The sequence below is a fragment of the Nematolebias whitei genome, chromosome 1, assembly GCF_014905685.2.
Source record: "Nematolebias whitei isolate Nwh7 chromosome 1, NemWhi1, whole genome shotgun sequence".
NCBI classification, from domain to species: Eukaryota; Metazoa; Chordata; class Actinopteri; order Cyprinodontiformes; family Rivulidae; genus Nematolebias; species Nematolebias whitei.
Window position 1 is genome coordinate 52,725,674 of NC_056498.1, and position 13,555 is coordinate 52,739,228.

At 38.7% G+C, this 13,555-nt stretch overlaps 1 protein-coding gene across 4 annotated transcripts in view; it reads right to left on the reverse strand.

Annotated features, from left to right (window-relative positions):
- The window catches only part of LOC119411734 (neurexin-1a-beta), a 144,759-nt gene extending 132,571 nt beyond the window's left edge, over positions 1 to 12,188 (reverse strand). For all 4 annotated transcript variants that reach the window (XM_037678686.1, XM_037678677.1, XM_037678671.1 and 1 more), the window contains exon 1: positions 11,860 to 12,188. In XM_037678686.1, coding sequence (XP_037534614.1) covers positions 11,860 to 12,100 — 241 coding nt within the window. In that variant the 5' untranslated portion in view covers positions 12,101 to 12,188. The remainder of the gene's footprint in view (positions 1 to 11,859) is intronic.
- Positions 12,189 to 13,555: the final 1,367 nt, after the last annotated feature.

Here is a 13,555-nt window from a genome sequence, read left to right on the forward strand (position 1 = left end):
ATATATATATATATATATATATATATATATATATATATATATATATAATGCATAAAATTTAACATTTAAATTTGACATTAAACATAAACCAAGCTGAAGTATTACATCATTTTCAGCCCCCTTTTTGACATCTTCATTTGGTAGCAGGCCAAACTGACAGACCATGCAGAATATTGTAGTATTTTAATTCCACAGCAGAGAAAGCTGTGTAGCCTCTGTAAGTCAGTCTAGGGAAAAAAATATATATATTGGTATTGGTATCGATTATCGGCCAAATGCATTTTAACATATTGTAATATCAGATATCGGCTAAAATCCAATATTGTGCATCTGTACTTCAGACTTTTTTATATTTCTGCATAAATAAGACCTAAAACATAATCATATTTTCAGATATGTAATATTGGATAATTTTCCTCAATGAATGTTCAATAATATTTTTGTCTCATTTGTTTGACTGGGTTTTTTTTTTTTTATCTACTTTTAGGACTTGTGTGAAAATCTGAAGACATTTTAGGTCATATTTATGCAAAAATATAGACAATTCTAAAGAGTTCACAAACATTCAACCACCACTGTATGCAACATTTTGTGCTGCTTCATTATACTTGTATTAATTGTTTCCCATCATTTGTAAGTAATCCATCCGCCTTTCAGTCTTTATCAGAAAACTGGAGCTACTTGCAGTCAGAACAATCACAATGAACACAAAGGCTAAATCCACCCAGAATGCAGACTGTGTGCTCATTTTGTGTTGGCTTATTAAGTCTGGACATATTGGTATCTATGCAGCATAGTGACTATAAACATCTGTAGCTCTTGGCCAATTGTCTAATTGCTAATACAAACCAACATTTGAACTAATTACTAAATATATTGTAAGGGTCTAAAATACAATTTACACATTTAGTAAAGAAACAGAGTGCCACTAGTTAGTTATAGTAATATGGCAATGTTAATATAACCACAATGTTGTATTTTAACCTTTAAATGTTAGCTAAAAATGTAAAAATTCACTCTTAAAATTGATTAGACAAATAAGAATTAACATGAAAGTGAAATATACAGTATGCATTAAAAAAATATACATATTAAGAAGTTGAATTACCCCCAAATTTAGAGTAGTTAAATATTTAAATTTGCTCATTTCTACTGTATTGTTTTAACATGTCCAGTGACCTGTGAGCCTTAAGCTCTTTCTAATGAAGACAATCCCAAAGCAGAAAATCTGTTTAAGTCAGCTGACGGTGTCCAACCTGCCTATACTAAATAAACTTCAAAGGATTAATGCTTTCCCGCTGCCCCCTTTCTCTCTGCTTTACTAATATGATGTAATTAAATTAAGTAGAGACAGAAAGTGGGGCACTGCTGCTTGACCCAGTGATTGGTCATTCTTATTAAAGTGTGAAAGATGCAGGCTCCAAAATGATTCAACCTAACAATAAGTAGAAGGAAAAGCTTCACATGTCTGAGACCTAAAGGCTCAGTCAATACAAATTACTGGATGAACAAAGGAAAGAAAATGCTCAAATGAATTCTGAGATAAAGTGAAATGAAAAAAAAAAACCTGATTATATCAAATGTATCACGCTTTATTGTGAGTTAAGTTGTTTTCGCACTCAGTTCACTGCTGTCCCGAGATATACAAAAGGTGTTTGTATTTGGTGGTATATGAAAACACAAATGTCTGCAGCAGTTTGAACTTCTTGTGGCCATTTTCCATCTAGGACCCTTTACCTTACCCTGCGGGTTAGACAAAGTGCAAACGTAGCAGCAAATCTCCTGGCACATTTACTGCAAAGAGCCAGTAAAGGAGTGCGTATACAGTCTGGTGTTTCTGCTTCATGTTGCTTTACACTAATGCTACCATTATCTAGTTTATAAATGGGATTCAAAACTACTCTAAAGCAGGGGTTCTTAAACTTTTTGTGTTCAGGGACCCTTACAGGGGAGAAAATGTTTCAGGGACCCCTTCCTAACTCTCTTGTTTATTAAATAATTGTCTTCAATTTGTCTCTTTAACGCAATGGAAATATTTGTGTAGCATAAATACTTAAGACCCTTTCTTTAATAGTGTTAATACAATTTTTATACTTTTAAACATGGGGTATTTTTCACTTAATTAACAACATTTTTAATTTCAACTTCCAAAAATTACAGATTTGAGAAAATAAACAGTATCAAAACAAAACAAAAAAACGCGTTAAAACGTTACCTGTTCACACAGTGAATATTGTATTGCCACTTTTTTCAAATGATTACATAAGACTGAACAGAATCATCACAGCAGTAGTCATACCAAGTAATGAGGCTTAATTTGTAAACTGATCGATGCCGGAATGCAAATAGCGAGCAGGTCGGCGAGTGGCGAGTGGGGTGGGGAGGGTTGTGTGGGGGGTGTCGTGGTCCTCCCTCAGAAATTTTTGAATTAAGTAGATGTGAAACGTTTCAGCACCAAAAAAAAAAAGAAACTGTCCATTAGACCTGACTGAAAATTGTTGGATTGTACACCTGGATTATTGAGCATGGACTTTGTTGGTTTTGACCCAGTTTGACAAGACTGTCGACGAGGAAGAGGGCTGGCACCAGAGGAGGGGGCGTGCCAAAGAGACCATCTTAGCATCAACATAACTGGTTTGTTCCACTTCGGAGTAATCTGTTGGGGGAAGAATCAGTTTTGTGTTGTGTGTTTCCTTGGCTGATGAAGCCTTCTGGATGGAAGGTGAAACGTTTCAACACACAACAAAAAAAAAACTGTCCAGATGACCTGACTGAAAATTGTTTGATGCGACTTCCTGCATTTTGGTGTATTTTAATGGGTTAGTAAACATCTATGTGCTTGTAAAAATAAAAATAAATAAATAAAATTGTGGACCCCCGGGCGTCTGGGGACCTCAGTTTGAGAACCACTGCTCTAAAGGACCACGGATTTTAACTAAACTGAAACTGTGACACATAATTTAGAAATAAATGATTCCGTTTTAATTTGATGGTTTAAGCATGGTATTTTCTAAAATTGTATAGTTGCAACAGACCTAGTTATTAAAATTATATTTCCACTAACAGAGTTCCATTGAACTTGAACATATATTCCGCCTGTGGCTTAAAGGGCTGTGCAGTGAAGCTGACAAACTCAGAGTGACCAACAGCTGTTTGAACATTTGCACATCGTGTTGTATACGAAGACGGACTCGCATCCTGTAAGAGTTGCTGAGCTGCTGCGTTTGATAGAAACTGTGAACCAAGACATCCCTGCATTATATTGCTGCAGCACTCCAACATATTTCACCCTCTCACTGTTCTGAAGAGATAAGCCTTCACCTCATCATGACGGGGCCCCAGGGAAGCCAACGCAACCACCCTCACTTTTCATGGCAGAAGACCATCAATTCATGGTTGAGGTAAAGTTTCACCCCCTGGGCTGGTAACATTATGCTACGAATGCTCAGTGGACCAGTGTCACTCACACCCTTCTGCCCCCCTCCTCGGCCATGCTCTGTTCCCTTAAATCCAAAGTGATACATGAGCCCCTGCCTCGTGGAGCAGAATGGGGCACGTCTAAGCAGAGCTGACAAGACCCAGTGTTTTAATGGGGCAATACACCAAACGGGTCCTTTGTTACCCTGACCAGCTGCATATCTGCCTCTCCCGCCAACAGCCTTGGCTCCGATAGAAGTGTCTCACAGTATCGACAGCTTCTAATTTACTCTCTCATCATCACTTGCCTCATTTGCTCCTCAGACACAATGTTCCCTTTCTTTCCGTTTAGGTCAGCCATTTTGTTCTCCAGCAATTTGTTGATTAGATTATTCTGCATCCAGAGTTTAATTTGTGCACCATCCAACAAATATATCAAAGGTAGGCTCAGAGTAAAATCAAGCACTCTATTTCATTTTTGTTAAACTCTCAGTTAAAACCCAATTTGACTGCGTATCAGATATGAGGGCTTTTTTTTTTAGTTTCAGCACGTCTCTGTGCTAGCATGCGCCAAACATAACGACCTCCAAACGGCATGTAAACCTTGGAGTCATTTCATTAAAGTGCCAGCAGATGTGGAGAACGACTGCATATCTGATTAGAAAAAAAACAAAAAAAAACAAGTGTGGGATAATTACAGTGGAGGTGAGAGACAAACAAACACTTGGTGGCCAAAGCGCTCATCTGAGACAAGAAACAACTGCTGCCCATCACCATTTGTAGCTCAAACCACATTCTCTTCTCAGAAAGAAGCTGCTTTTAGACAGAACAGAGCCACTGTACTTTACCAAATCAAGCCCAACACACTGTTCAGCTTGCACCTGCGTTATTGCAAAAAACAATAAAAAAAAAAAAAAGAAAAATGCCCCAGGTGGGCTAATAAAAACTGATTTCATCCATCTGCATGTTCACCTGCATTCAAAAGAAAGTATCTAGTAAAACGCTTCCCTGTCTTTCTTATTTATCAAGCCTCAGTTTGACTTGAGGCAAAGCAGTTTACATGTGTAGTAGTTAAGTGGACCATAAACACTTTCATACATAAAAAGCATTGCTCAGTGCAAACAGTGAACACAAATATGCACACAAATCAGCTACTGAGCAAATTTAACTTGGAGTTTCATATTTTATATATATAAAAAAATAAAATTGCAAATGAAATTTTAGTCTTTACTTGAATTTAAACCACAAAAACATGATTTATGTGCAAATATGTGCAGTAATTTTCATATTTTCCTGGCACGGCACTGCTTCTTCATTACTGCTTATGCTGTTGTAAGTCATACCCATGGGACAACGAGAATTAATTGCAAGATTAAATGTTTGCTTTACTTTGTGGGGAATAACCTAACTTTTTAAATTAAGTGGTGAGATGCTCTTTAATTAGAGGAATATCTTACGGTGGTGATACTGTACGTCTAAATGAATCAGAGAGGATCAAGGGATCAGCAGAGCTAAACATTGCATGTCCCAAGATGTGTGGAGGTTTTTTTGTGCAGCATATAAACTCCCTTAACGTTTCTGTGCAGCGATGCCGCCCCCTTATCAACAAGCAATGTAAAAGCTCCATTTGAGTTGTGCCAATTGACCTGCACCAATACTGCGAAATCTACCAACAAACAAATATATAAACAGAAAAGAAGATGGAAAAAAAAAAAAAGTATGTGTGGGTATGCATTGTATTTTTAAACTGTGTTGGAAAAATATATGCTAATATTAACTTGCACTTCGGTGTTAGGCGGGCGTGTTTTTATCAGCCTGTGCCAGCAGGCCTGAGGCTCCAAGGAATGGAAGGAGCAATGGGAAAGGTGAAATCCCACACAATCCTATTAGAGTGGATTAGGGGGCAGCTTTCTTTGTGTTGCTTTGCTGCTTGCAGGTGAGCAATTGTAAATTGAAAAGAAAAAAAAAAATAAAGTTATGACATTTTTAGTTCCTACAAAAGAATACTATTGTAACACAAGGCCGTCATTCATCATTTAAACCTTTTTTTATTTGACACTATCATTAAACCAACATACAAGTTAATAGGGTTCTTAGGTAATGATTTGTAAGCTGAGAATAATTACACGGGTGCCAATCAACCCATGGAAACAGGACTGAACATGTCTTTCCAAAGAAAAATGTGGAATTTAAGAAAACTAAATGCATCCTCATCTTCTGGTGTTTCTCCTACTTTCAATGGCAGCACTGATATAAGACACATAGATGCATACGGACAGTTATACTCTCCAAGTGCATACTTTTCTTTACAATCAGTCCTTATATCTATCCACTATGTTAAAGCAGAGATAGTTTTTTTTATATTTTTTATGTGCACATCTGCAAATAGCCTCAACTACCCTCATCCACACTTGGCTGTGACAATAATTCAAAGTGATCAAAGAGATAACGCGTTGGCTTGAGTGTGTGCTCGGTGAGCTCTCTGCGTGCGTTTCTTAGAGGATGTGCATGTGAGTGTGTTTAAAGGCTCGACTGGCACAGAGATAGCTGCTGCCTCATTACGATGACAGAGAATGAGGCTTGTCTGGGGTGACTGAACTCAATTCAGATTAGATAAAATAATGTGCGCTTTTGCATTCTTGATCTCCATGTTATTTATATTGCTTGCTTTCTTTATTTTCTATTTTCGTCCCACCCCCATGAGATGCAGAGGCATTTGTTGAGTCAAGCTGAATGGACTGTGGAGGACGACCGGAGCTGTTTCATTAGCATATTTAACACCTTTGACATGCTGCATCACTCCTGCTCACTTCCTGATCTCCATGTGGTACCGGTCAGCAGTGATGCAATAGTGTTTACAAATCTGATGTATTCATCTTGTGAATCCTTAATAAAATATATGACATTTGTCTCAAACATATTATAATACTGTTGAACATTTTGATACTATTAAGTCATTTTGCTAAGTTACATGTCTGCCAGCAGCTCAGAGTTGTGGCTGAAGCTCTGAAAGAGAGTGATTGTCCTCAAATCAATAGTTTGACCCCATAACCTCATCACAGGCCAAATTACCCTTGGGGTAGATCCTGAACCATAGCTCTGCTGTGCTCAAATGATTTATACCAGTAAAAAAAAAAAGCTATGAAAAATAATAATAAAAAATAAAAAATGTGAGCATTTGTCCATATCCATTCATTATATTTTATCTGCTTCTTCCTTTTTGGGTCACGGGGCCACTGGTGCCCATATCCAGCTATCGCTGTGTGAGGGGCGGGGTACACCCTGGACAGGTCGCAAGTCCATCACAGAGACAAAAGAGACAAACAACCATTCACTCTCTCACTCACACCTAGGGACAATTTAGAGCTACCAATCAGCCTAGCATGCATGTTTTTGGTCTGTGAGAGTTAACCGGGGTATGCGGAGAAAACCCACACATGCACGGAGATAACATGCAAACTCCACCCAGAAAGGTCCCCGGCTGGGATTTGATTTGGCAACCTTCTCGCTGAGAGGTGGCTGCCCTACCAACTGCACCACCGTGCCTCCCTCATTTGTCCATATAAGTTACTAAATATCATATAAAAAATTGCCACAACCCACATAAGATAACACAAAGGTCTTCAAACAACAAAATTCCTCTGAAAATCTTTGATTATTATTATTTTTTTTTCCAATTTCGGTGTTAGTAACACAACAACTTCAGGCTAAAACAACGAGTGACATTAGAAGCTTTTATCATGTTGCTTTTTTACACTTGTTAAGGCTGTGTTAACACCAGCAATAAAAAGTAATCAGTACAGATATAAATATTACCTGAATTATGCCAATTCACGGACACACATGTGCACAATTTTTATGATTTAATCTAGATCAAACAAAACGTCTGAAAGTAAGTGTTTTTATATAAACATCGACAATTACAAAAAAAAAAAAAAAAAAAAAAAATGTTATATTGAAGAACGTGTCTCTAACGTTTTGGTGCTTTTTTTAGCGAACCCTAGTGTTCAAAGGGAGGACTACAGCAGTGCCAGTAAAATGCAGCAACAAACACTATAAATGTGTGCTTCACCCTGCTCATGTAAATCAACTACCATAATATTTCAGGAAAATAATTCAGCTTGTTTTATTTTTAGAATAAGTCCATTTTAATGGAAGCGTTTTGTAATTTTAAAGCAAAACATATTTGTGTGCATATTTTTTATCTTGTTAATAATTATTATTATTTAAAAAAAACTGACTTCTTCCTTCTTCTTCTTTCGGCTGCTCCCTTCCTCATTGGTCGCTCAGGCAAATTAACTTGCACAAAGACTTGGCAATCGTTTTTACACCAATCCGGGGCTTAATTTGGGAACTTTCATTTTGACAGGGTGCATTCCAGTAACTGTTTACTTGGATCCGGTAATTCTCAGGATTGCTAATAATAAAGTTATGAACAAATTTGATGGCCTTGAACAAATAAAACCTATATTGGATATGCAATCTGAAAATAATTACTTTGTACATAAACACTAATTTTAAACATAACAGTCACTTACGAGCTTCTTAATATCAGATGAGAGCTGCCCTTTCAAGTAAGAATTTCCGCTTCTACTCTTAAAAAAAAAAACATATATATATATATATCTCCACCCCTTAGGATGCATGAGAGAAGTGAAGGATTCTCTTTTCACACAAGGAGAGCTATTGGTGAGGCTGCTTTTTGTTGATCTCTACAATATCCTAATGCATGCTCAATACTCCAGGTAGAAAAAAATCTAACAAAGTTAAGTCAGATCCTCTGGAATGTTTTTTTTCTTTATTAACTAACACCTTTGCAAAAGAAAAACAGATTTGAAATAAACAAAACATCAACTGGACAAGAAAAGGGACTATACTAAGAAAGATGACACTGTTGCTGGTGAATCATTAGGTGCCCTATGGGTGATGAGCTCAGTAACTCATACTCCTCGGGGACCTATGCATATGAGAGGAACAGACATACCCTTTAGTCAGAAAAAGGGTCTCTCCATCTCTTTCTGTCTTCTCGTCATCCAAGTCTCTAATCTGAAACTGGACACATTACTCAGCTGACCTCTCACTGCCCACCGCACGCACAGTCAGGTCTCATTTTCCTTTACGCCAACCATAGCTTGGTTACCAACAAAAACACACAGACCACTACAGGCGCAAAAGGCTGCCCACTCTTTCTGCTTGGATGGATTCTGCAGACCAATAAGGGTGATGAGAAGGAGCTAGGCAGAGTGACTGAGAAGAAGTGAAGTGCAAAGAGAAGGAAGAAAGGAGATAAAAAAGCAAAAAGAGACAGGCAAGTTTGGTGAGATTCAAGGAGGTTAAAGACACAAAGCACACAAATAAAAAAGGGTGTTTATCTTCTAATACATCAGAGGAAAAGGCGAGTAAAACAACTGCAATCTTCACTCTTTCATTTGTGGGTCAATAACTGCCTCTGCTCCCTCTAGAGCAGAAGAACATGTACTCAGATCCTTATCGGGGCAGCTATCATCTCTGCTGCCTCGCCGAGGCAAAGATACTGTCATCCTCGCACTATCGCAGAATGACATCAGTTCAGAGACATGGGAGTAATTATATTATACAAGCCCACAACACGCTGGCAGCAAGGCATCACCAGAGATCATCACATTTTGCCATCTTCTCTCTTTCCCCTCACTCTTCTCTTTTCTGCCCTTTCTTCAGCTATTGTTCTCCTTCTTCTCCAACTTCTTTTGTTTATGGCTCCCTTTTTTTTTTTCCTGCTCATTTATTTTCTGCAGCAATGCCAGGACAGACAAGCACAGTCTCTAACCCATTCAGCCATTAGCTGTGAAGCTGGAGAGCATTCAAATTGATTATAACCACATAAATAGCTTCACTGACTTTGAACAAACCAAGTTTTAAGATACAGAAGTGATTTGTGCAGCAATTGACAGAGCAGGTGTTGGGTTGGGTGCTACCGTGGACGTGTAAAGTAGGATGCATAACCATTATGAATCTGGAGGCTGAGTCCCTGCAGGAGCATATGGGCAATTTTTCCTGTTGGATGACACACATTTATCCCCAACAGTGGGAAAGGAAGTGGTGGAGACAGGGCAAGCACATTGTCCTCCACTCAGACAATAGAAATTGCCAAATTGATGAGAATCACTTGTTATACATTACAATGTTATTTAGTTCTGTGTGCAGTAGATGCTTGAAGAAATGCACTGAGATTTGCAGTTTAGCTCACTTAAACACTTCTATTGATCTGAGCATCTTATCTATCTACTGTATAATGTGTAAGAACAGCAGGTATAGAAAAAAAAAAATCTGATAACCTAGTTATCCAGCGTATCAAGTAGGATATCCATCTCTGGGAAAGAGGACTATCACCCCTGGGAGTCTATATTTGATGAATGGCATATCTGGTACTCACAGCTGATAGTGTCTGAACCTCATTACTGCTAGCCCTAAACAAACAATGCATCACACTTCAACTCAATTTCATAAACCCTGACCATGGTGATTTTTTTCTTCTTTTCACATAAATCAATGATTATTGAGCATGCATCAGGATATACATCAATGACATACTTTTGAGTTGAATACCTGAGGAAAAAAAGGATGTTCTCACTGATATGTACATAGTAACACTCTTTATTACAACAATGTTAGTAACACGACCTAAATCAGAAGAATATCTAATATATCTACCATAGAACATCACAAGAGCACAGCAATAATAATAATTCATTATATTTATATTGGTGAACAAAAGAGCATTTTTCATGAAACAGACACTTCTAACTAATATCAGTTTCATGTTGTTAAATAACTTGAGACAATGGTGGATTCAATTAGACGATAGCAGCAAAATATAGGTGGACTTAGGTAAATATTGCAAATTTTTGTATGTATAATATTGTGACTATAACATTTTTTGAGAGACATGAAATGGAGACAAAGACAGGTCACAACATCTCAGAAGATCAAAATGCTTCATTTTTATTGTCTTGGTGCATGAAAATTATTTGCACCAAGTCAAAAAAGGCACATCCAAAGAGTACTAAATCAAACCTGATGCCTATGATTTTTAAATACGCAGTTCCTTCCCTGAGTACAAAGTATACTGAGCCATAAACTTCTAATTGCTGCAGTGAAAAGACAGCCCATGTAACTATCAACCACTGAGGAAATTAAATCTTCACAGTTCACCTAACAGCACCAAGTTTAAACAATGGAAGGCTCTGTCTTAGACCCAGGTACGCTGTTGAACAGCATGTCATCCTAATTTGCAATAATACACTCTCTGTGCTGATCAACCAAAACTGCACATGATAAAGGAGCTACAACAACTATTATGTTAAATCATAGGAACTCCCTGATCCACATGCCCTCAGGTCCTGAGAGCTCAGAGTGCAAGCAGAGTGCTGTCAACACAAGACAGGTTATGGCAGAGATGTCTAATTGCCTGTCTTGTTATCCATGTGGGCCAGCAAACCTCTACTGTCTCTTTTCATGATGGAGGGGCACTGACTCTCATGTTGGTGCAGCTAAGTCTCCCAGTCCTCTGGGAGAAGGTATTGTTTGTGATTTCATCCTGTACCTGCAAAAATATACTCAAAGTTCAAACAGCGCTCTGCAATCGAGCTGTCATTTACATTTCAACACTCAATTGTTCATTTTTTAGAGAATACATACCAATAAGCAAGAGATTTGGTGCAAACTGCCTACTCAATGGAATCCAGGGTACCTCAGCATTACGTCAGTGTAACAGTAGAATTCATTACGTCACTCAAAATGCTTGGGCAGTACTCAATTTGAAGAGTATTTGAATTCCCTATTTGTCAAACTGCCCCAAACATAAAAAATACTGTGATTAAAAACTTTTAGAGAAATCTTTTTTTTTTCTTTCTAAAACTAGTATTTTACTGAGACAACTATACTGTAGTCTACCGTAGATACTTATGTTGAGATTAAATGATTCTTCATAGATTTTTTTCTCTCTTTGTTACTGTCATGAGCCATTGTGCCTCACAGAAAATAAAAAAAAAACAGAGTCTCATCAACACTATGCACTGTAGGTAGGGGGCATATACAATTTGACACCCTGCAAGACTTCAAGCAACTCATCTTTGTCTATCCCCAACACCCAGGGGCAACATGGAGCACCACATCCTTCTAATCCAGTCTAATCTGGACACAGTGGAGCATCTGGAGATATGGATATGGCTAATCCCAGGCATGGGAAGGGAGGTGTTTAGCTGAGACAAACTATAAATAAATAAATAAACAAATAAAGCAGAGCATGGTCTAAACTCATCCCAATCAGCCATAGAAAACACTTAACCAATAATTAAATGAAGAATGAGTCAGCTTTGAATCATTGGAATTGTTTAAGGCCAAAACAAGACTGAACCTTTTAATCAAGACACAACGATGAGGACACTATAGAGAAATACTTACTGTGTCCTGCTCTTAGTGATGCAGGTGATCTGTGGATAGCAATAGGCACTACATGGTGACGCTTGTTTCCATGGGACACATGAATGTGGTGGAGACTCTCCACCGCACTTGGTTCTGACCCTGCCACAAAGCCCACAGCAAAAATCCACCAGGCCAGATGTTTGAGTGTCACTGAGTTCCACTTTAGGGGGTCTAGAGCGGGCCTCAGGGGAGTGACCTGTGAACTCCAGCCCCTGAACATCTTCCCTGAGTTGCCAGACGTGGCTTCAGATCAAGGTAAGACTTGAGCGAGCCTCTAAGACCCCATCTCCTGAACTCACCAAAACCCACAATGGCCAGAGACAAACAAAAACATTTACTTAAGATCCACAGGAAAAAAAAATAAGTAAAGTAAAGCAAAACGGAAAATGGGATACCAGACAAAATGTCCGTTATGGAAGAAAAAAAGGTTCTTGTAGATTTTGTTTTCACTCAGTTAAAAGATCCATAGCAGCACCCAAGCAGGTTAGGAAGTATCAATGAACATCATGCGAGATCATTCACTCAGAAAATAGGGCAACCTCAAGAAGAAAAGAAGAAATCCCAGCTTGCTCCAAATCCCTTAGTTTCCTTGCTCTCTTTTTTCTTCGGTTTAGCCTTCACAAAATTAGAAACACATTTTCCGCAAAGGAAAAAAAAAAAAGAAGCAAAAACTTTATGCTCTCCCCCCAAAAAATGTTGCAAGCAAGAGAAGGCAGCTCACTTTGAAAAAGACTGGCAGCACCTGCTCAAAGTGAGTTTCTTCAGAAAATCAAGGCAGAGTTCCCCTTCTTTTTCTCCTCCAGTAGTCTTAAAGAGCGTCCAGTGGAATGAGACCATAGTTAAATCCGCAGCTCATTTGCATGTGCGGCAGCCTGCAGTCGACTGCGTGATCGCACCTGTTAAGTTGTGCCAAGCAGCGCGAGCCGTTCTCCATCTAGAAATCTCAGCTCGCTGTGAGAACGAGCGACGGCAGCGACAGCACCTGAGAGCAGCCCTGGGCAGAACACGCGCGCACACTCAGGCAGCATAAGCAGCCTCGTTCCAGAAGATGTGCGCAAGAGGAAGATGGGAGAGAGGAGGAGGAGGAGGAGAAGCAGGAGGACAGAGGGAGGGGGAGTCTCAGCAGCCAGCCAGGAAGCCGGATGGAGAGTGGCTATGCAAATGGGCAGCGTTCACATAGCGAATCACTAGAGCTTGAGTGCATTGCAGAGGAAGAGCTTATTTAGTCGGAATAGCAGAAATTGAAGCTATATGTCCCCGAGCCCTGATTCCTTTTACCGTCCATCCCTACTCTTTTCAGTTCAGCTTTTTTTTTTTTAAGTCACTCTCCCGTGTGGACTTTCTCCAAAAGGGGGGAGAAAAGATGAAAAAAGAAAGTACAAACTGGATTTTTGTGCATCTACTTTTGACATCTTTTCTTTGTTGGGTTTCTCCTTCTCTCAGTTTGAGTTCTGTCTTTTGACCTTTTTCTGACGATCTGATTTTTTTCTGTTGTTTGAATTTGAATAAAATAGACCGCAACTGAATTAATTTTCCTGTATCGTCTCGCAGAACTTCCTCCTATAATGTCTCGTCTATTCTGCAGTGTATCGTTAGCAAAATTTGAAAGAAAAGATGATGTTGCAGCTCATATAGTCTGAGCAACTCTCTCTCTCTCTACACTACTCCCTTCTAA